Source organism: Schistocerca nitens, chromosome 5 (genome assembly GCF_023898315.1).
Source record: "Schistocerca nitens isolate TAMUIC-IGC-003100 chromosome 5, iqSchNite1.1, whole genome shotgun sequence".
Lineage (NCBI taxonomy): Eukaryota > Metazoa > Arthropoda > Insecta > Orthoptera > Acrididae > Schistocerca > Schistocerca nitens.
The window spans coordinates 216,833,181-216,856,682 of record NC_064618.1 but is presented as its reverse complement, the minus strand read 5'-3'; the positions used below and the strand labels follow the sequence as shown (position 1 = coordinate 216,856,682).

Genomic DNA, 23,502 nt, shown 5'->3' with positions numbered 1-23,502 from the left:
AAACCGATCCTACATGAGAGTCCATAATGTTAAATACCTGGGAGAAAATATACAGCGGATGAATCGTGTGAGGCAGAAATCAAAGCAAGGATCCAAATGTAAATCTGTCATAGCCTGAGTTCTCCAGCCACACAAAACGTTCATCAGATCGATAGAGCTATAAGTTTACGATACTTGGAGTGTCCCAGAAGATGTCGGAGCCGTGTGCGGCGCGCGTTCTTGCCGTTCATAACTTTGCGCCTCATTATAGCGGTAGTGGCGTCTTGTTTCCTTCCTGTGTCAATGGCGCCACTGAGCTCGCTGGTATTGTTTGTCCGCGGATGGACCAGCGAGGAGGTCCGCAGCACGTGGGGAGGTAGGGACCGGTGGCGGAGTGCAGGCAATGTCGGATCGAGGGGCTGTAGCCGACGACCGAATCCAGGACGTTTCAAGTTGAGTGAACCTTATCTAGTACTGAAACCTTCACTGTTGAGATCTCGCTGTTGTTTGCGTGTTGCTGCTCCCAGGGTCGGTGAGACCAACTGCAGCAAGTGGAGTCTGTTGTCAGGTTGGCGAATGCTATTAGCCGCCTTCTACTGCTTGATATTAGTTTCAATTTAGTGTTATTATTGGTGAAGTGCAGACAGCGGTATCTTACTGCCTGGTGGCCGCTAATGCCCCAGTTACCTGCCATGGAGGTTAGCGTAATTTGCGACAGTGTACTTTTCCTCGTCTTGCCGATGCTGTCCGGCATGGCGTGTAATTTGACAGCTTCCTTGATTGGGGTATGGATAGTTGTTTTCCTTGTCTACCTCGGTTATATTGGTTCCTTCTGCCTTTAGGAGTTTTAAACACCGTATTCTGGAGGCGCAGTGCTATCTGTCATTTCGCTCTCGCCTGTAGTATTCCATCGTTGTACTGGTTATCTGGCGTTAGGTAGATTTACGAAGAAGGTTAATCGGCGTTTAAACCGTCTCTAGTTTGTTGCCCTCCTTAGGTGAATATTATTCGTGGCTACCACTTACACAGCTGTGGTCACCTTCCTCAATTCGATCCAGGGAGCAAGTCTGTGAATCACTCCGTTTTACTTGGTCAAGTTGTCATAATTGTTTAAAATTTACCTTAATGTTTTAACGTGTAACTGTCTTCCTCACTTGTAATTCAGGCCTTCAGCTGTTGAGTATTCTGAAGTTGCTTATGGCCGTCAGCCGACTAATAATTTTGAATTCTTTCTTAGTAAAGCCTTCAGCTGTCATTGTTGTAAAATCTTTTGAATTGATTCTCGAAAATTAATACCTCAAATAAAGTGTATGTGTTTACTGTAGCCAACAGTAGCTGTTTACATCCCCATCCACAATCGTTGCCTTATCCTGCCTCTCCCTGACTACCAGGTCACAAAGTCTCAAATAATCCTCCGTTTCCGAGCGGAAAGTCTTAAGGAAGATCTATGGTCCGGTACAGATGACGTCACAGCGAAATTGAAGATCAAACGTAATTGTGAGCTGGATGAAATCTAGAATAGGCCTAATATTGCAGGCGTGATGAGAACCACACCGCTTGTATGGGGTGACTTGTCGCTCGGGCGAACAAACACAGGTGGAACCTTGAATTCCATGAAGTTTACTCCCTGCAGAAAAAAAAATCACTGAACAGACCAAAGCAAAAGTGAAGAGATGGAACCCATGGTTGCTGTAGATTGGTAAAGAAGATGGCGAAAGCGAGAAAGAAATAGGATCCAGAAAAAGAGGACTGTAGCAGCGTAAGGTCCTCTCGGCGTAATCGCATTAAGTGAAGCAAGCTTAGGTCGGAATCGCTAAATTTTGCCCAAGTGAATAGCACGACTAGATGGAAACGAAACGGCTACTGCAATCAGAAGAGCTACGTTATATAGCTGCTAAATATATTCTGCCTTGATGATGGCATATCAGAAAAATTAACGCCACAGCAGTTGCGGGTGGAGGATTTATGCCTACACTAGCTTTATTTTTGTGTTCGGGCTTCATATTGTAGAGGAAATACAAAGTCAGTAAGTCAGCCTTCATCCTAACGGGTATATAAATACGTAGTAAGACTACGCAAAAAATTTATTAGAAGCAGTTATATTGGAAAGTCACTATCTCTTACCCACTGTGGAGATGAAATTATTTTAGCACTAAACAAGTACTCTCGGAAAAAATCGATATTGTCGTATGCGCAGGTGGAGCTGGAGGGTCTGACTGGTGAAGTGCGGTTTAACGACGACGGTCGTCGCCGTAACTACACGTTACAAGTAGTGGAAATGACAGTCAACAGCGCAATCGCTAAGGTGAGTACCATAAAGTTTCCTGTTAAGTGCCATTGGCCTGTAAGATTCTTATCCCGAGTTGAAGCATGGCTTACAATGCGTATTCTGGCGTTTTTGCTATAGAAGGTTCCCAAACGCCGTATATGTATTTAAGAATTCTTTCAAAACTTTACGCAAATCACATTGTTGTTTCTGATATTCCCAAAAATTCAAAATTCGTTCATGATACATGTTAGCACTTCTGTCGCCTTGTCTATGTCGATCATAGATAACTCTTCTGAATGAAATATGAAATGAGACTTTTGAATGGTATAATAGGACCAAGAAATGAAAATATTCGAAGAATTCAGAAAGGAAACGATCGAATTATAAAAATTAGCAATAACAGGATTGAAGAAGTCGTTTCTGACAAAATAATTTCATTAAGAAAATTTCATTTCATTGAGTTCCTTAAGATAGGGCATTTGCAGAGGGATGAAAATGGGGACGTAGTCAACGCTTTAACCAGATTATTAAACTGACAGTTGTACAGACCTCTGCTGAAGGACGTTTCTAGCTGACGGAGAACTATGGCGGCGAGTGAGTGACGTGCGTTAGCTTGGCTCGCAAGTTTACGTGAAATCTGGAGGTGTTTTAAGCAGTTAGGCTAGTCTACATATACTAAAGCCGTATATCTACTGCCGAGTGTCGTATTTTACATCACATACTGAGCACCAACTACACGGAATCGCACTTACAATGGAAAATCGCCGAACAACGCGCAGTGCAGCCAACGGCCAGGCCGGCGACAGCGCAGGCGTGGAATCCACACCGGGAGCTGCGGCCGCTCCGCCCGGCATTGCTGACATCGCCGCACTCGTGAAGGCTGAGGTGAGTGCCGCGCTGCAGGCTAAGGAGACGCTCGGGCTGGTTGTTCAAACCATCACTGATGCCGTCACTGCAGCAGTGACGGACAAAATACAGAAAACTCTGGAGGCGAATGCGAGCGAGATCCGTGCACTGGACACGTCGTTAAAAGCAAGTGAGGAGAAAGCACGACTGCTCGAACAGAAATTGATCGAGAAGACGGACGAGCACGAACAATATCAGAGACGCAATAATCTCAGGCTGTTCGGCATTCCAGAGAGCAGCAGAGAGAACACAGATGAACTTGTGATAAACCTGGTCCAAGAAAAGCTAGGCGTGCAGGTAACTCTGAGTGACATTGACAGAAGACATAGAGTGGGTCGTAAGTCGCCAGGTTCTACAGAACCGAGACCTATAATAGTGAAATTTATGTCGTATAGGAAAAGATCTAAAATCTTCAGAGCAAAGAAGATTCTCGCGAAGTCGGGTCTGACAGTACGAGAGCATCTGACCTCTGAAAGACTAAACATTTTGAAGAGCGCGATTTCGAAATTTGGGCTACATTAACGTATGGACAAATGACGGCAGGATAATGGTTAAGACCGAAAACGGAAAGAAAACAATTTGCAGTGTTAATGAACTCGAAAGCCTGTGCTTTAGAAGCTAAATCGTGTCTAACCTTGCTGCCACTAACCTGTATGTTTATATTGTTTACACTGTCAACCATATCGTAACTAATGTATTATCAAATTGTTCGTTTCTCTACATAACTATTTTTTTTATCTCTAATTATTTTTTCTCGTATAATATTTGTTATTATTTGTATTATCAACTTTTCGTTTCTCCACATAACTATTTTCATTTTTAATTGTTTTTCTCATGTAATTTTGTTAATTATTACATAAGGTAGTCTCACTTCCATCCTTAATTAGCAACCCACCATCATACTTTAGTTGTTATCCTCATAAGTGCAATTAATATCACACTCTGTCATAACGTGCAGATTACTCCCGTTGTGTTTAGCGAAATTCCTTCCCCTGCCGGCCCACGGCTACTTCCAGAACCGTTGCAGACCTCGCTGACCTTGGCCGCAGATCCCGTTGTCTCCCTGGGGACTTACCCCCTCCCCCTCCCGGCCGCTTTCACTGCACAGAATTGGGAGGACACTCCCTCACCCCCCTCTCCTTCACACGCCTTCCGCATTCCTCATGCCAGACCCTCTTGTCACCGCCAACCACGACCCGCAAACAGCGATCGGCAGCCTCCTCGGGCAATCAACACCCGAACGCACCAAGCTGCATATTGCACATGCAAATGTCCAGTCTCTGCCAGCTCACTTCTACGAGTTCAAACATATATTTCAAACTGCTGATATACAACCAATACTTTTGTCAGAGACTTGGCTCAAACCAAGTATTCCAAACCTAGATGGCTATATCTTTCTCAGGCACGACAGATGCCACAGACGAGGGGGCGGAGTAGGGGCGTAAATACGCTCTGATTTGTCACCTACAGTACTACACACATCCGACAACAATGTAGATTAACAAGTGGAATATATGTTCATAGAGATCAAATCACTTAACAGAAAGTGCTTAATATGTGTCCTTTACAAACCTCCTAAAGTAGGTGGGTTCGCCTGCTTCGAAACTGCCCTCTCTAGTCTCGAATCGTCATATGAACATGTAATTATAGCTGGTACAACTAACATTAATTTTCTGTGCAATAGTCCTCCCACTGGGAAATTTAAGAGGATGCTTTCTTCCTCAAATATGACGCTACTTCAGCTGGCACCTACTTATCACACGACTACCAGTCACACTTTCATAGATATATTCGCAACGAAATCTCCGAACAGAATAATCCGTACCTCTCAAATATCTACGCCTGGCATGTCTGCCCATGACATCATTTCCATGACGTATTCACTAGAATGCCCTAGAAAGAAACAAAAACTGTCTACATACCGAGACCTCAAACGCATAAATTTGCCTGAACTCGAAACTGAGGCACAAGAAATAGTTTGGGGGTTGACCTCTACTCCCCTCATGGACATAAACGACGAACTCCACGATTTCACTAACAAAATTACTCAACTATACGACAAATATGCTCCAATAAAGATCAGAAAAGTAAAAAGGCAACCTGCACCTTGGCTAACTGATGAACTAAAACAGCTCATGAATCTCAGAGATGCTGCACATTGAGCATACAAGATACACCCTACACCTGAAAATCACGCTGTATAAAAGCAGAAACGAAACAAAGTCAGTCAAGCGGTGAGAAACGCTAAGCTCAGACATGCCCGTACATTAGCTGACAATAGATGTAGACCAGCTATCCTGTGGAAAAATCTCCGTAGTCTCGGTTTAGGCAAAATAAAAGTTGCAGAAAATCCCATGGTCCCAGCTGAAGAACTAAACCGATTCTTCACATTACCTGCAACCAAAATTGATCCGCAAAAAAAAACAGAGAATCATTGATTACTTCATGGGGATGAACGACTGCAGCAAAGAAAAATTCTATCTACAGCACGTCACTTGCAGTGCTGTCAAGAAAGCCATAATGCGGTTTAGATCAGCATCTACCGGACATGATGGTATCACTATCCAGATGGTAAAACTTATTATTGATCAACTACTGCCCTCTATAACAGACATTTTCAACGATCCATTAATCACAAGTGTTTTCCCTGAGGCCTGGAAACTGGGACAAATTAAGCCACTGCCTAAAAAGGACATCGCCACAGCACCCTCTGACTACCGCCCCATCTGCCTTCTTCCTGCACTATCAAAGGCCTTAGAATATGTAGTTCATGACAAGCTCACCAACTACCTAACTACTAACAACCTAATAGACGAATACCAATCAGGTTTCCGTAAACATCGAAGCACAACATCCGGTCTGATAAAGGTGACAGATGACCCGAAACTTGCCATGGACAGACAAGAAGCGACTGTCATTTGCTTCTTAGATTTCAGCAAAGCATTTGATACTGTCGACTTCGACATCTTACTAGCCAAACGTAGCGGTCTAAATTTCTCACCAAGCGCAGTGCAATGGTTTCGCTCATACATGACGTCTCGTCAGCAACGCGTCCTGTCTGGGAATATAAAATCAAAATGGCGGCAGGTAGTGTCAGGCGTTCCCCAAGGCTCAGTATTAGGTCCTATACTCTTCTCTCTTTATGTCAATGATGTGTCATCGGTCCTGACCTATTGTAAATACCATATGTATGCTGATGACCTTCAGTTGTATCTAAGTGCGAAACCAAGCAATCTCAAGAAAGCTATTGAAAATTTCAATACTGACCTCGATGCACTGTCAAAATGGGCACAGGACGTAGGTATAAAACTAAACCCATCTAAAACCCAAGCGGTACTTGTTGGTCACTCTAAGCTCATTAGCCCAAAACATCGGGAATCCGTACCACCTCTTATCCTAAATGGAACAAATATTAACTTCTCTCCCTCAGCAAAGAGTTTGGGAGTAATAATAGATGAAAATTTAAATTGGACAGAGCACGTAACTGCAGTGTGCAAAAAAGCATCAGCATCCCTTCATGTCCTACAAAAATATGAAAAACTCTTCCCTTTCGATCTGAAAACGAAATTAGTACAAACGCTTATACTCCCAATCATTGACTACAGCGATATTATCCTACAAGGCCTCTCTCAGGAAAATTCCCGACGTCTAGAACTGGTCCCGAATGCCTGCGTCCGATATATCTGTGACGTTCGACTTTTTGATCACATTTCACCAGCATATGCAAAATTGTCCTGGCTGCGTGCAGACAAACGCAGAGATTTCCATACACTCTGTCTCATCTGCTGCCTTATAAATGTACACTGTCCCTCATATCTCTCCTCGTCCCTAACACTCATGTCGGAACAACATGACAGAAACACACGTTCCCATCATAATAAAATCCTCTCCGTTCCACTGCATCGCTCAGTCACCTTCAACAAGTCCTTTACAGTAGCGGGAACCCGACTCTGGAATAACCTCCCTCGTTATGTTAGAGAACCTAAAAACATGACCAGCTTCAAAAAAACAGTTAATGACGTATCTACTTAAGCAACAGTAATGCCTTCCTCTGCACATGAGTGCACTTCACCTCATTAGTTCCCTCTTTCCCCCTCCTTAAACCTCCCTTACCCAAAACTCGCTATACTAGTAAACATCTACTTTACACAACAAGATATTAATGAAAATCTGCACAAACCTTCATTACTATTGCCAATCTTTCTCATGTTTGTCATTAATATTTGATTTTTTTACTGTTATTATTATTGCTTTCACCATAATCTGTATGTATAGCACCTGATGTAAAAATACTGCCAGCATTTACTTTATTAGGTCTTAGTCATGTTTATCATTATTATTTGATTTTTTGTTTTACTGTTATTATTATTGCTTTTATCATAATCTGTATGTATAGCAACTGTTGTCAAAATACTTCCGCATTTACTTTATTAGGACTTAGTCACTACTCTTTATTCATATTGTCACTAGAGTAAGCTAATTTTCTCATTTAAACTATGATCATGATGTAACTCTGATGTGTGAAATGTTGCATGTGTGGAACACTGGTCCGATGTAAGAGAGGACCTGATGGCCCTAATCTGATCAGGTTAAATAAATAAATATAAATAACAGTTTTGAAAGAACACTGTTTATTATTTTAATCATCGATTTTTCGTTTAGTTTCTCACTCAACTTACCTGTGAAATTATATTTCAGGTAGCTGAATGGTCCGACGAACTGGGTCTGACTCCTGTAGCTGCCAAGTACATGAGGCTCAGAACGAGTGCGGATAGCAAGAAGAACAAGACGTACATCGTGACCACCATAGTGGTGAGTATTTCAACATCACAAAGACGCCCAATGCACTTTTGACTGTAACGAGAGGCTTTTGATAAATACTGGAACACATTTTTTTCGCGGCCAGTTTCGGTTGAAAAAATGCAGAATTTGTTGTGGAAAATTGTGGAACATTCCCGTTTCAGTCCCTATAGTTTCATGAAGTTCTGATAGGTGGCGGCACTATACGCAACCGTCAACATGGCTTCTGTAACGGAGGTACATCCCAAGCAGAAAGCTTTCATTGAGTTTCTTTGGCCGAAAACCAGAGCATCGTACATGTTCATAGGCGGTTGTAGAATGTCTACGGAGACCTGGCAGTGAACAAAATGACGGTGAGTGATTAGGCGAGGTGTGTGTCATCATCACAACTCGGACGCGCTTGCCTGTCCATTCCCCGCACACCGGTCGGCCTCACACAGCTGTGACTACTGAAATAATGGAAAGTGCGAACACTCTCATTCGAGATGATCGACGGATCACAATCGAAAACTCGTCCACCAGCGCCCGCTGGGTTCCCCGCCGCCTAACAGAAGACCCTAAAGGGCAACGAAGGACCATATACGCGGAATGCATTCGGCGTTATGAGGCTGATCATGACAATTTTTTTTCTCGGACGTCGTCACAGGCTAGGAAACATCGGTCCATCACTTCAATCTGGAAACAAATGCCATTGCTCTCGGTCGTTAAATGAAAGGCCATCGGCCACGGCGTTGTCCGTAGTGAGAGATAACACCTGACATCTTTTGTTCTCGGGACTGACAATATGGATCTCTAACTATTGAATTTCGTAATGATTTCCGATATGGTATGTCCCGTGCGTCTAGCTCCAACTACCATACCTCGTTTAAAGTATGTTATTTCCCGTCTTAGGGCCATAACCACGTCGGAAACGTTTACACACAGAATCACCTGAGTACTGTAACAGATCATAAACTGGAAGGGTTGGGAATGAGGAATTAGGCGTAATACAACAGTTCTAAACATAATTTTATTATAACTAACCATCCAGTAAAATCCACTGATACTCTTAAAACCAAAGTTTTAAAAACAACAAAAAATAATTTATTTAAAGCAATATGCCAAAAAACTTTACAATGTAACGTTAAATTTAATTTAATGTGATACATTGGCCAAGAAAACTTTACAACCAGAAGTGAATATACACATGCGCTCATCATATCACAATTACTGCAGTTCCTCATTCGTCTATCTTTGCTCATGCAAACAGTTAGAAAAGACAAACACAACTATCAGAATTTATCCCTTGAAGGGACACGAAAATAACCATCTGAATACAGTACATATGAATAACATGACAAGTTTTCGGACTCCCCTTCCTGTTCTTTTTTTTTTTTTTTCCTTTATTGAGTTTCGATTCCCCCCCCCCCCCCCCCGAAGGGGCAGGCTGGCAGCAGCTTAGTACGCTGCTCTTCAGCCTGCAGACTTTGTTTTAAAATGATGAAGATAGTAAATAACAAAAACAGGCGATAAAATCGGAGACTTAAATGGTAACATGGCGAATAAATCGTGGTACTTAAAACATAGAACAAAGGGATGATGATGCTAATAAAATACATATGAAGCAGATAGGTAAAATAATAGACAGACAATTAAAAAACACAGCGACAGTCTGGTTTCTGTTCTCAAAAGACATAAAATTCACACCCAGCGACAGCATGGTTTCTGTTCGCAACACTTTGGAAAGATGAACAACACTGAACATTCACAAAGTTGGCAAATATGACACACCACAGCCGAGAGCAGGTGGTGGGAAACTGGACAGATGATGAGAAAAAAAAGGTGGGGAAGGAGAGGAAAAAAGGGGGGAGGGGGGAAAGGAGCTGATGGAGGATGAGGACCCATAAGAAGGGTGGGGGTGCTGGGCAGATGCGACAGGGAGTGGGGAAGGCAGATGAGGGGAAATACAAAAGGACTTGGGGGAGGGGGAGGGACAGAGGGAGAGGTTAGGTAGGGAGAAAACAGGATGGAAGGGGGGGGAAGAGGGAGCCCAGGGAAAAGGATGGAGGAAAGGAGGGTGGGGGTGAGGATCAGAGTTGATAGGAGGGATAAATGGAGGGAGAGAGGGCTTCATCCGGGAGGGGGAGTTGATGGAAGCCACCTTGGGAAAGGAGATGAAAGGTTTAGAGATGGAGGGTTGGGGGGACTCAACAGTGAAGGCGTTGCGGGGGGTGGGGACAGGAGAGGAGAGGAGGAACCAGGGGGTGAGGGGGATAGAGGCGGCGGGAGGTGTAGAGTATGCGGATATGTTCGAGGAATAGGAGCAGATGGGGAAAAGGAATGAGGTCATAGAGGATCCGCGTGGGGGACGGGAGGCGTACACAGAAGGCGAGGCGGAGTGCATGACGCTCAAGGATCTGGAGGGACTTATAGAATTTGCAGAGTTCTCTTAGTTAAATATACGCCGCAGCTGATCCAGATAGAACACGCCCAGTATTCAGCCACCCGGGCGACGACCGTTCCAATCACCACAGTTCACTATGACTCAAAAAGGTTAATGATCGGTGCTATCCACGGTGTCACTGATACCGACCAAAGGCATCTTCTGTCCGGATCACGTCGTGTAGCAGGTTGACGCAGTACGGGACTCGCTCCCTCGTTACAACCGTCCTCCTCACAGCTGGTTTCGGCCGCTCCTCGTGATAGTCGGCAGAGGGAGACACCTGAATAGCGCTGGTCACGCCACACTGTAGCACCGGCGCGGGAAGTTTGTGCACGATAATCAAAGGCGTCGGACATGTGGCGATGATACCTTCGGCACAGTACACATGAATTCCCCCTTTCTACCCCGTGTACGCGATACTATCGACATCTATATGTATATATATCGCTATCCCATGACTTTTTTCTCCTCAGACTGTGTTTTCCTTACGATATCACGTATCTGAAACATCACCAGGTGGCATTCAGTTTTGTGATGAGCAGAGTCACAATGGTTTGGCTCATCGCTGTAGGTCATTGAACATTTACAGAATTGTATGAGCTTTAAAAACAAACTCCAACACACCTAATGGAATGGCCCAAAAAATCCACCCACTGATCGAAATAGGTTTCAAAATTATTCGAATTTATTTTGCGCAGTGCCTTCAGTGGTACTTCGGTTCATCTGTTCCGTATCCTGGAAACGGTTCCGTTTTAAGATTTTCATTTGTAGGTGACAGGAAAAAGTCACACGGGACCGGACCCACCGAACTGAGTAAGTACGAAACAAGTCATTTTGTTGTTAGCCAAAATCCTCTTGTCATTCAGTGCTGCCTGACAAGGAGAGTCGTCCTGACGCCATTATGGGGACAGTTCGCCCTGCAGAAGGCTGTTGAAGACAATAAATCTCGTTGACGGTGCGGGTCTGAGCGGCAAATTAATGATGCTCGTCGATGTTCCGGGAGTGCTGTTTGCTCGTCGTTCGATATCATTCGTCGAAGACGTCAACTACCCACGTCGTACCACGTGTTAGTGAGCTACTAGTATTTCACAATTTCGACGAGATTGTTACTGCAAGACCGACAACTCTGCCAATGGCCAAGGCCCTCGATGGCAGAACTGCCAGCCTCAGCTTTGCTGTTTGCACTGCCGTCGGTATATTGTGTCGTATTCAGTTAGAGCATATTGTGGAAGTCTACGGATGCACTGGCCAGCTGAGAGCTGCTGTTCCGATACTTAGAACCACAGCCACGCGTATCACCACAATCTCCAGACGGCATACCTGCAGCCAAAGCTGTCGTTTCAAAAAAATGGTTCAAATGGCTCTGAGCACTATGGGACTTAACATCTGAGGTCATCAGTCCCCTAGAAATTAGAACTACATAAACCTAACAAACCTAAGGACATCACACACGTCCATGCCCGAGGCAGGATTCGAACCTGCGACCGTAGCGGTCACGCGATTCCAGACTGAAGCGCCTAAAACCGTAGCAGCCGAGCGGTTCCGGACTGAAGCGCTTAGAAACGCTTGGCCACCGCGGCCGTCGCTGTCGTTTCGTCATGGTCCATTTAACGTCCGACGAGGTACAGTGCTACGCAACTGCTGTCTTAGTGGGGTGCAAAAGACGTGCAATATTGATACTCCACGCAATGCTCATCCACGGAGCCTTAGTTTTACCCAATGAAGTCATACCACAACCGTAGGTCATTTTATAGACTCCAATGTTCCGCAACGCTAGCTGATTCATCACCGATGTAAGAAGTCTTAGATCGTGAGCGGGAAAACAACTTCTTGTAATTCCCGGAAGATTCTGCATCTCTTGCTTAAGAAGTTGCCAAAACACGGAAGAAAAGCTAGCTGTGAGTCATACTGGTGCACTATGCTCCTTATCCCACTGCTGGCTTTTTCGCTGATAGTGCCCTGTTAATCTGCGAGACACGAAATGGATTTAAGCTGAAACGTGCTCTTGGATGGACCAGCTGTCTACGGAAACTGTGAGCGATTTGCATACCAACACGCATGAGACAGTGATAATTGAAGATAAGTTCAAATGTGTGCGCGCAACCTGAATAACCTAGAGAGCTGTCATACTTCGCTCTAACCTGACTGTCCAAGAATGGCAAACTGTCCTTTCTGTTTCCATTGTGATTTGGATACTATTACGAATGGTGGTTAGATGTTACAAAATCAGAATGGCTCTCAGCACTATGCGACTTAACTTCTGAGGTCATCAGTCGCCTAGAACTTAGAACTAATTGAACCTAACTAACCTAAGGACATCACACACATCCAGGCCCCAGGCAGGATTCGAACCTGCGACCGTAGCGGTCGCTCGGTTCCAGACTGTAGCACCCAGAACCGCAGGACCACTCCGGCCGACAGATGTTACAAAAACTCCATTATTTTGTCCTCTTCGTAGTGCCACACTATGAAAGCAGCGTTAACATTATTCCAGAAAAAAATGTGGTCTGAGGGCGTTTCCAGTGCTCCACCCTAAAAATTCGCGATAAAAGATTTGGTCCTTCAATGAGAAACTAGATGTCTTCTGCAGATCTCGAAAAGATAACTAGAAGTGTATATTTGAAATATCTTGCATAATAACAAATGACGACCAGCTACAATCCCGGAACATAATCTGGTATTCAGTGCGGCGAGAATACAATTTGGTTTATGAATTTATGAGTGACTATCCCTATGAACCCATAATGACTTCAAATACATGCGTGTATTCCCTTCTTCAGTCGCACTGATGAAGCAAGATTCCGGCTCAATTACAGCTTGTTTTCTGGGTTATTTCAGCGTCAGGATTACATATTTCTATCCGTAACGATTTTTCATAAAAATACAGAACCAGCTGTCTACTTTACTTTCAATTCTTAGCAGACATATGCACCTACAACTCTCTGTTTATCGAAAAACACGTGTACAGTAATTTTGAAGCTTTATCCTCGTAGTTAATGGACGTTCTGCCCACACTTCTTGCCCCAGAGGTAAGTGATCACCATCTAGAAAATACAGGTAAAGTCATACATAGTTGACCGCGTATTCCCGGTATTTATTAACAAAAATGGCCCTCGTGTCTATAATTCCGTGGTGAGAGACATCGAAAACATTAGAGCATAGAGCGATGGTCCATTGTCAAATACAGCGGAAGCGGTGGAGGGATATGAACTAGCCGTTGAGTTACTGAAGAAAGTACCCCAGGAGTTACTTGAAATTACTAAGCGAAACCTTATGGACCTTCTAGATGGCCAGACGTTTACTAGGAAATCACTTCCACCATTTAGTGCCCACTCGTTTTGGGGTCACATGAAGCAGTCCACAGTGATGTATGTGTTGTTTCCAGGAGGAGCCGTACGTAATGATCCGGACGGAGGAACCAGGGGAGAACCTGACGGGTAACGACCGCTTTGAGGGATACTGCAAGGACCTGGCAGACCTCATCGCCCAGAAGCTCGGCATCAACTGTGAGTGTCGCCTCTAAACTGTTTCTCCTTGAGCTACAGTTGTACAACTTTCGAGACGAATTTTCTCGGATTTGTAACTCAGTTAAGGGTGTATTTGTGGTAAATAGTAGCTGCCAGGTTTGCAGGAATACAGATATGCCACTACATTCGTTCGTTTCGACGAATGTGCAGTTCGCCTTTGCCCTGGCATTAGAGCAGTCTAATACAGAAATTTAAACTATGACCTTATGCTCAAAGTTTCACTTAATCACTTGAGGCACATCCGGGGATACTTTCTTCAATCACGACAATACAGTGCCGACATAGGCAAGGTTCGAATCCAAATTCTCTCACTGTTTAGTGAAACGCCCTGCTTAAGTCCGCAGGACAGAACAGATAGTTGGAATTGTGGAAAGGTGCCAAAAAGGGGCTGTCAGTTACACTCCAACACATATAACTTTATTTAGTTGTCCAAACAATACAACAAAAATTTTTGAACTTAGTTATCGGCTGAATAGGCCACACTAGGTTGTGCCTTAAAGGCACAACCTCTTAAATTTAACAACGGCTGAAAGCCATTAACTAAAAATTCAGACTCAAAACAGAATATTTAGCAGGCAGAAAGCCTCACGTAAGTAAGTTCTATAACTTAGCTGAAGGCCCAACAAATCTAATACTTAAAAAGCAAAAATGTTTAATTTAAAGGCGGCTGAAGGCCCATGATTTAAGACTGCAGGTAAATTATTTAAAAAAAAACACACACACAAGGTAGAAGGCCTTATCTTCAATTAGGCTGAAGGCTCCACACAGTCTGATACTTGAAAGACAAGAAATTTAATTTAAAAACGGCTGAAGGCCGATTACTTAAAACAACTAAAATAATTTTTAGTAGGCAGAAGACCCAAAGCTTTATCTTTAAACAATATTTTACACAGGCTGAAGGCCCGAACAACCTAAGATTTAACAAGCAAGGAATTTAAATTTTAAAGCGGCTGAAGGCCCATTATTAAAAAAACATAACTACAATAAATTTTCAAAAGACAGAAGGCCCAAAGCTTTACCCAAAACCATATTTTAAATGAGGCTGAAGGCCCAAACAATGCAAGACTCGACAAGTAAGGAACTTTAAATTTTAAAGTGGCTGAAGGCCCATTATTTAAAAGCCAACTAAAAGTATACAAATTCAAACCATTGGCTATGAGCCATTAAAACACACAATCAAACACCAATAAAAAAAGGCAGTACAGCCAGCGGCGCTTTGAAGTTTCGGGGGGTCGGTCTGCACTCGAAATATTAACGTTCGCTTAGGGGAGACAGATAGTGGGCCCAACCATAGCCGATCCGCCGATAACCCAACCAAGAGACAGTCAACGGACCCAACGACAAGACGACTTGCTTTCCACCCGACCAATGCACAAAGAACTCCAAATCCAAAACGTAAGAGGCGTAGCTGCCCTCAACCAAGTATGCATGAGCGGTCAAAACTACACACACGTGTTGGACAGCGACAACACGGTGAGGAAAGGACACTGACTCAATTTTACGTCAGCGGCCAGGGCAGGTAACCGGAACGCTAACGGCTACAAGGTAGAAAATTCCGCTGGTGCACTTGGACTTCAAATAACCAAAATACAGTTAAAGTCCACCGGATGATCTCCAAACTTTCGCCAACTAGAACAATCGCTGCTGCTCACAGGAATACCCCCAACAACCAACCATGAAAACCAGCGGCACAATGTGAACAGTCTGGCTTCGGTATTAAATCACCACTCAACCTTGATGTCCTGGGTCGGTGAGTCACGAACCCCGTAGCAATTGAAACAGCTCCCACACACTCCGACACTGCGTAGAGACTGCCTGTGGGCCCAGCCTACTGCGCTGCATGGAGATTTCCTGGCTGATCCACACCAATCGACCAACTGCCCAGAGCCAGTAAAATAACTTGTCAGTCAAAATCACACAAACTACACACAGTTTCACGAACACTTGCATGAAGAACTAGACAATGCTAAAATGACTGTACAGTAACAGGGACGAATCACAACCTACCCACAAGCGAGTGCCAGCCAAATTTTCGTCGTCCGCCAAGACGACCGACCGTCGACCAACCAAAGCTGTCCCCACACCAATCGTGTGTGTCGGCAACCGTCGGGTGAGTCATGGCGCTCCGGACCTTACTGCTGCCACGCCCCCGACTGAACTTGTGCCGCATGCCAACTCATACACTGCAGGTCCAAACTAACTGCTGGCACGTTCCAGCCAACTGGCAGATCATAACTAACGCCAAACACATGACAACTGGGAAAAAAGCAGTCAGCAAAGATAATACAGCAGGGCTTATATCGATAAGCTCTGCTGATGGCGCTCACGGATAGGCAAGGTGGCAACTCGATGACACCAGTAACTGAAATTAACATAACGGGGTGGTAGTACAGTAAAAACAGGATGTCAAATGAGATATGTTACGAACATGAGCCACACACAGCTCATATAGGAAATTAACACCTTTTTCTTTGATCACTGCTTTTACCATCAATAAAAGGTAATAACCCAAAACCTGATTACAGAAAAGAGCTCCTCATCATCAGATAACCTCCAAAAAGTTTCGCTTACAATTGTAATGTGGCGTGGTCTCCTGACCTTCTTTTCTTACATATCCCGTCCTCACAATCGTACTCTGCATAACAAGACGCTTCATTCGAACCCAAACTCGATAAGGTAGAGCCAATTTTGTATGAATTAATGTAAGCGATATGCAAATCTAATAAGTAAATCGCAAGTGCACACCGGGGTTGAAAAAGTCGAGGCTGGCATACACAACATGACGGCCACAGGAATTTTCGTTCTAAAGAGGCAACCAGCCCGCTGGGAGGCCCATCCCTTCAGAGGGGTGAGTCAACACACTTATTTCGGCCGGAGCGACTGCCCAGAGAGAGGACAGCTTTTGCCAGAGCGAAGGGATAGCGACCTCCATTTTCGACTTAAAAGCAAATAACACTACATTGTGTGGGAGCACCCAGAAGACGCATTTTTTGATGGACCGACTGCGTAGTTACGGAGTTCTCACAGGAGGACAGTATATGCCTAACGGAGATGCTACATCTTTCTGCATTGGTCGATTTAAACGAAACGTCATTCTCCCGTTTAAAAGAGCAACGATGATTGGCGGAATATTTCTGACGCAAAGAGCCAGAGGAGTGAGGGAAGACAGTTTATGATATCCCCTTGCAGTTTTTCCAGGACAAGGAGCTGTTCCGTTGTCGCTCTTGGAGTGGGAACACGTAACGAGAGCGAGTGCCCTCGTACGTTTATGCAAAGAGTGAGGAACAAAGCCTCTCCTCAGGACTTCACTGGGAGAGCACCTCTCTTGTTAGTGAATCGGAGTGATACTTTATATTGAGTCGCTCGTGATTAAGCATTGTTCACTGTGTTGGCCGCCACACTTATTGTGCGGTCTGAACATATGCAGAGTACTATTTAAAAGCCTGTGAGCGAATATTGAGTGGCATCGCGGTGGACTGGTTATATGAGCGGTGTAACACGCCAATAGTTAGATTAGGGGCAGGTAGGAGTCCTAGACTTTATCAAGGTGTAGGGAGAGTTTGACTGGCAAAGGTCAATTCATATAGAAATTGATAGTTGTGTTATTTGTCAGCAGCGAGCGACGCAGACAGCAGTTGTCGCAGCTCACGGTATTGTGTGCTATAGCATATGTGAGCCCCATCTGTCCTTCATAACAGTACACTCCATTACATTTCTCATGCGACAGCCTTGACCGTACCTAGAAAAGTTATTCGAGTCGTGTAGGCGTGGCTCTCAGCCATTCTGCCAAGTAAATAACATTCTTAGTGAAAAGGGAGAAAAGAACCTTTCCATAATTTGTAAAATAATAGCATTCCTATCCATAAGAGGCAATCTACTGTTCCAAAAAGAACCTGGAAATTTATTAATTTATGAGAAAAGTTTCACTTTATTCCTCAGAATTTTTTTGCAATAAATAACATTTTTCGTTCGCTTAATGTTTTTCTTACAATAACTAACAGTACTCTAGTGCCCAAGTATTCCACTAGTTACATAAGCATATAAAATATTTTTGTGTCTTTTGCTTACAGCAGACGACTCCAGAAGATATTTGTTGCTGAATGTTTTTCAAGCAGTTCTTGTTGATACATTAGGAGCATCTGTCTGACTTCTGTAGTAGTGTGAGGTGGAAATTGTTTCTTGCAGGAGCCAAAGGGTACTTGTTGGATCATTTCATTGCGCAACTTGACAAAATAAAACCCACAAATTCACACAATGCAAACGTCTTTCTCAGTATAAAACGCTGCATTTTATATGCATTTTTTGCACTACTTAATATGTTAACTCATGTATATCTATATTTACACTTCGTGAGCCACCTTCACTGACGGAAGATCCTTCCTAACTCTTACTTCACACTTTTCCTATTGAAGTCACGGATGGTTCCCAGGAAGGACTACTGTTGGTAAATTTCTGTATCATCTCTAATGTGTTTCATTTCACTTTCTTGACCTTTTCACCAGATATATATTGTAGGAAGGAATATGTTCGTTGACAACATAGGGTCAACCCCTCGGAATTTCCACTGAAAGGACCTTGGAGGTGTTCATCCAATTCCCGTTACAGATGGTATAAGAAAGTGGAGCGGATTTCAATTAATGATATTTGAGCTATCACCGTCACAAATAACGAATATGCTTAAGATGTATGTACTCAGGTCACTCAACGATTCTGAGAGTTCGAGGAAGTCGTACATCTAAGAGCACGTGCCAAGTTAAATGGATGACACATACATTCAATACATATATACGATTTCTCGGTTCACTTATTCTGACTGTAAGCACACGTGTTGAGGGGTCACATATCTGTATGCTTAGACACGCTCGTATTCATAGCGTAAGCGACCAGAAGCGATTACATAGGCTTTTAGTCGTATACATCACATGTAGTGCAGTTTATGCATCACGGACGTGTGCTCGACATGCCACAGAAGTACAGACTAGTGTTATATTCTCCAGTTTTCAGCTTGTTGATTTCGTCATTGCACGAAAAGTCGACGAGTATCACTCTCCACATCTTCCGGCAAAGTACCGAAATGGTGGCTGTATGTTATTGCTTGACATGTGCCCAGCGAAGCATTGTTTCGAGAACTCTCGGGCCACAGGCCGCTGGCTGAACTACAACACCTGAAGCAGGTCTTGCGTCGGAATGGCTCCTGTGACACACAAATTAAAAAGGCTATACGAACAACGTGTTCCATCTACATCTATATCTACATCCATACTCCGCATGCCACCTGACGGTGTGTGGCGGAGGGTACCTTGAGTACCTCTATCGGTTCTCCCTTCTATTCCAGTCACGTATTGTTCGTGGAAAGAAGGATTGTCGGCCTCTGTGTGGGCTCTAATCTCTCTGATTTTATCCTCATGGTCTCTTCGCGAGATATGCGTAGGAGGTAGGAATATACTGCTTGATTCCTCGGTGAAGGTATGTTCTCGAAACTTCAACAAAAGCCCTTACCGAGCTACTGATCGTCTCTCCTGCAGAGTCTTCCACTGGAGTTTATCAATCATCTCCATAACGCTTTCGCGATTACTAAAAGATCCTGTAACGAAGCGCGCTGCTCTCCGTTGGATCTTCTCTATCTCTTCTATCAACCCCATCTGGTACGGATCCCACACTGCTGAGCAGTGGGTGAACAAGCGTACTGTAACCTACTTCCTTTGTTTTCGGATTGCATTTCCTTGGGATTCCTCCAATGAATCTCAGTCTGGAATCTCCTTTACCGACGATCAACTTTATATGATCATTCCATTTTAAATCACTCCTAATGCGTACTCCCAGATGTTGTTGTTGTTGTGGTCTTCAGTCCTGAGACTGGTTTGATGCAGCTCTCCATGCTACTCTATCCTGTGCAAGCTTCTTCATCTACTGCAACCTACATCCTTCTGAATCTGCTTAGTGTATTCATCTCTTGGTCTCCCTCTAAGATTTTTACCCTCCACGCTGCCCTCCAATACTAAATTGGTGATCCCTTGATGCCTCAGAACATGTCCTACCAACCGATCCCTTCTTCTGATCAAGTTGTGCCACAAACTTCTCTTCTCCACAATCCTATTCAATACCTCCTCATTAGTTATGTGATCTACCCATCTAATCTTCAGCATTCTTCTGTAGCACCACATTTCGAAAGCTTCTATTCTCTTCTTGTCCAAACTATTTACCGTCCATGTTTCACTTCCATACATGGCTACACTCCATACAAATACTTTCAGAAATGACTTCCTGACACTTAAATCTATACTCGATGTTAACAAATTTCTCTTCCTCAGAAACGCTTTCCTTGCCATTGCCAGTCTACATTTTATATCCTCTCTACTTCGACCATCATCAGTTATTTTGCTCCCCAAATAGCAAAACTCCTTTACTACTTTAAGTGTCTCATTTCCTAATCTAATACCCTCAACATCACACGACTTAATTCGACTACATTCCATTATCCTCGTTTTGCTTTTGTTGATGTTCATCTTATATCCTCCCTTCAAGACACCATCCATTCCGTTCAACTGCTCTTCCAAGTCCTTTGCTGTCTCTGACAGAATTACAATGTCATCGGCGAACCTCAAAGTTTTTATTTCTTCTCCATGGATTTTAATACCTACTCCGAATTTTTCTTTTGTTTCCTTTACTCCCAGATAATGTATGGAATTAACTGCTTCCAGTTGCTGACCTGCCATATTGTAGCTAAATGGTATGGGATCTTTCTTTCTATGTATTCGCAGCACATTACACTTGTCTACATTTAGATTCAATTGCCATTCCCTGCACCATGTGTCTATTCGCTGCAGATCCTCCTGCATTTCAGTACAATTTTCCATTTTTACAACCTCTCGATATACCACAGCATCATCCGCAAAAAGCCTCAGTGAACTTCTGATGTCATCCACAAGGTCTTTTACGTATATTGTGAATAGCAACGGTCCTACGACACTCCCCTGCGGCACACCTGAAATCACTCTTACTTCGGAAGACTTCTCTCCATTGAGAATGACATGCTGTGTTGTGTCGATTCCCTAAGGTCTCGACACAATGAGTGGCTAGGTGCACGCGAAACTAACGCAGACGGGCGTAAATTCTGAAACAGGAGACTGGATGAAAAACTATAAAGAAAAAAAGAGAGATTTTAATATACTTAACTTTAATGTAGTCTTGTTCTTGTTGAAATACATCTCTTGCATAGTAGTAAGCAATTAGCAATGATACACATGGCGCCTTGCTAGGTAGTAGCGATGGACTAGCTGAAGGCTATTTAATCTGTCTCTCGGCAAATGAGAGGAATACTTGGTAGGTCTAGTCGCAAGCTATGTCGTCCGTACAACTGGGGCGAGGTGAAGTCCGTGTCTTGTGACCTGCCATGTGATGGCGCTAGGATTGCGAGTACACAGTGGCGACACGCGGGTCCGACATGTACTACAGGACCGCGGCCGATTTAAGTTACCACCTAGCAAGTGTGGTGTCTAGCGGTGACACCACATGCTGCGTTCTGTTATCTAGGAACTCTTCAATCCAATCACACAATTGGCCTGATAGTCCATATGCTCTTACTTTTTTCATTAAACGACTGTGGGGAACTGTATCGAACGCCTTGCGGAAGTCAAGAAACACGGCATCTACCTGGGAACCCGTGTCTATGGCCCTCTGAGTCTCGTGGGCGAATAGCGCAAGCTGGGTTTCACACTGTCGTCTTTTTCGAAACCCATGCTGATTCCTACAGAGTAGATTTGTTGTTTCCAGAAAAGTCATTATACTCGAACATAATACGTGTTCCAAAATTCTACCACCGAAAGAAGGCGGCAAAGAAACAAACGACCGGTTTCTCTACCATACGCGGCACCACCAACAGTCCAGATCACTAGGATTCTGAACAACGGAACGGTAAGAACGGCCCTGTATGGTTTTCAAGGCAAACGTATACCATTTCTTCCTGAAAAACAGTAGCAACTGCATGTGTTCATGATGAAGGTGGATGGCGATCACTCACCTTCTCTCCATAGTAGACCACACAGGCGCGATAATATTGATATCTGATGAGTGTGGCGGCCAGAGGAGAAGCGGCAATTCGTCCTCGTGCTCACAAAACCAGTCCTGGACGGTGCCAGTTGTGTTAGCAGCGGCTCTGTAGTCTGGGAACACAGTATCTGTCTTGCAGAACAAACACTGCACCGAAGGACGGACCTGAACACTTAAAATGGTCACATAATCGTTAGCACCAACGAGAACTTGCACAGTACCCATGGAGCCCATGGAATACTATGATATGGGAGCCCAATTCATTACCGTACCCCCGCCATCATTCACTCTTGGCATGTAAACTTTGCCAGAAGTTGTAAATAGTGTTCAACAAGACTCATCCGACCATATGACCTTCTTCAATTGCTCTACAGTCCTGGTTTCATGACTCAGTGATCACGTTTTCCTGTTACGAGAGCCTGCATCACTCCTGGGTGGTATTTGAATTCCAGGTCGCCGCTCAGTTTCCTGCTTTTGGAGCTCACTCCATGTTGTTTTGGCGCTGACAGAGTACGTGACAGTGACATTCGGTTCCACAGTGGTAAGGTGGGAACAACGCTACGTACATGTAGCGAGACATGGCTTCACAACATACGTGCTCGCGGAGCAAGCTGTGAGCAGCAAGGCGCGAGCACAGAGAGCAGCGCGAGCACGCTACCCCCACTACCGGACCAGAGCGGAGAGTGGGGAAAGTCACGTGGGGCACACAACAGCTGCCGCCAGTCAATGTAAATCCGCGGCCACCTGCAGGGATATCACACACGAATTATTACTGCGACAAATGAAACAAATAAAGGAGAATGTACACATTCGCATTAATTTGTGAACTGTTACACAATAAAAGGTGTCACTGAAGTGTGGGATTCTCGGTTACCTTGTACTTTTTGCCCTTTACAATTGCGTCTATGTTCGGAGTAATTGTTCTGGTGCATTTTAGGCGCAGCGTCCAGTTTAAATTTCGATCAGACAATTCGTTTCTCAAGCGCGTCTTGTTACATTTCATTGCAGAGAACAGTTGTTCACAAACATACGTGGAACCGAACATTGATGTTATTGTAGCTGCCAGTTTGTGCAAACGAGGAAATCTATCCTGATGGAAGTGTCTGTAGAATTCCTAAATGTTTTTCTTGTTCTGAAAGTTGTCTCTGTATTCTCTGTCACACTGCAGGTCAATAATTTCTTGCTGCAGCTCAGGTCAAATCTTTTAAATATTTGCTGAATATGGAGAGAACAGATCAAAATCACTGTCTAGTGCTGTCAGATCTTGAAAGCGCTGATCAACTAAACTATGTGAATAACGTTCACAGTCTTTGTGAACATCTTGCATGGATGATAATTTAGGAAAATGAGCTAGGTTTCCTGTTTCCAGCTGACTCGCCCAAAGTGTCAATTTCATTTTAACAGCTCGTATTCGATCTATGAAATGAGTAATTAGCAGATTTTTACCTTGTAGTAAAATGTTCAAAGCATTCAGATGGCTAGTTAAATCTGCTAAGAACGCGAGATCACATTCAACCGTGCGCGCGCATTTCCCCTCCCTCCCCTCCCTC

At 44.0% G+C, this 23,502-nt stretch overlaps 1 protein-coding gene across 1 annotated transcript in view; it reads left to right on the top strand.

Annotated features, from left to right (window-relative positions):
• Nucleotides 1–23,502, top strand: part of LOC126259554 (glutamate receptor 1-like) — a 545,373-nt gene that overhangs the window by 454,165 nt on the left and 67,706 nt on the right. Inside the window, exons 9-11 of the mRNA XM_049956439.1 lie at nucleotides 2,177–2,284; nucleotides 7,853–7,966; nucleotides 13,762–13,882. Of these exons, the coding sequence (XP_049812396.1) occupies nucleotides 2,177–2,284; nucleotides 7,853–7,966; nucleotides 13,762–13,882 (343 nt within the window). The remainder of the gene's footprint in view (nucleotides 1–2,176; nucleotides 2,285–7,852; nucleotides 7,967–13,761; nucleotides 13,883–23,502) is intronic.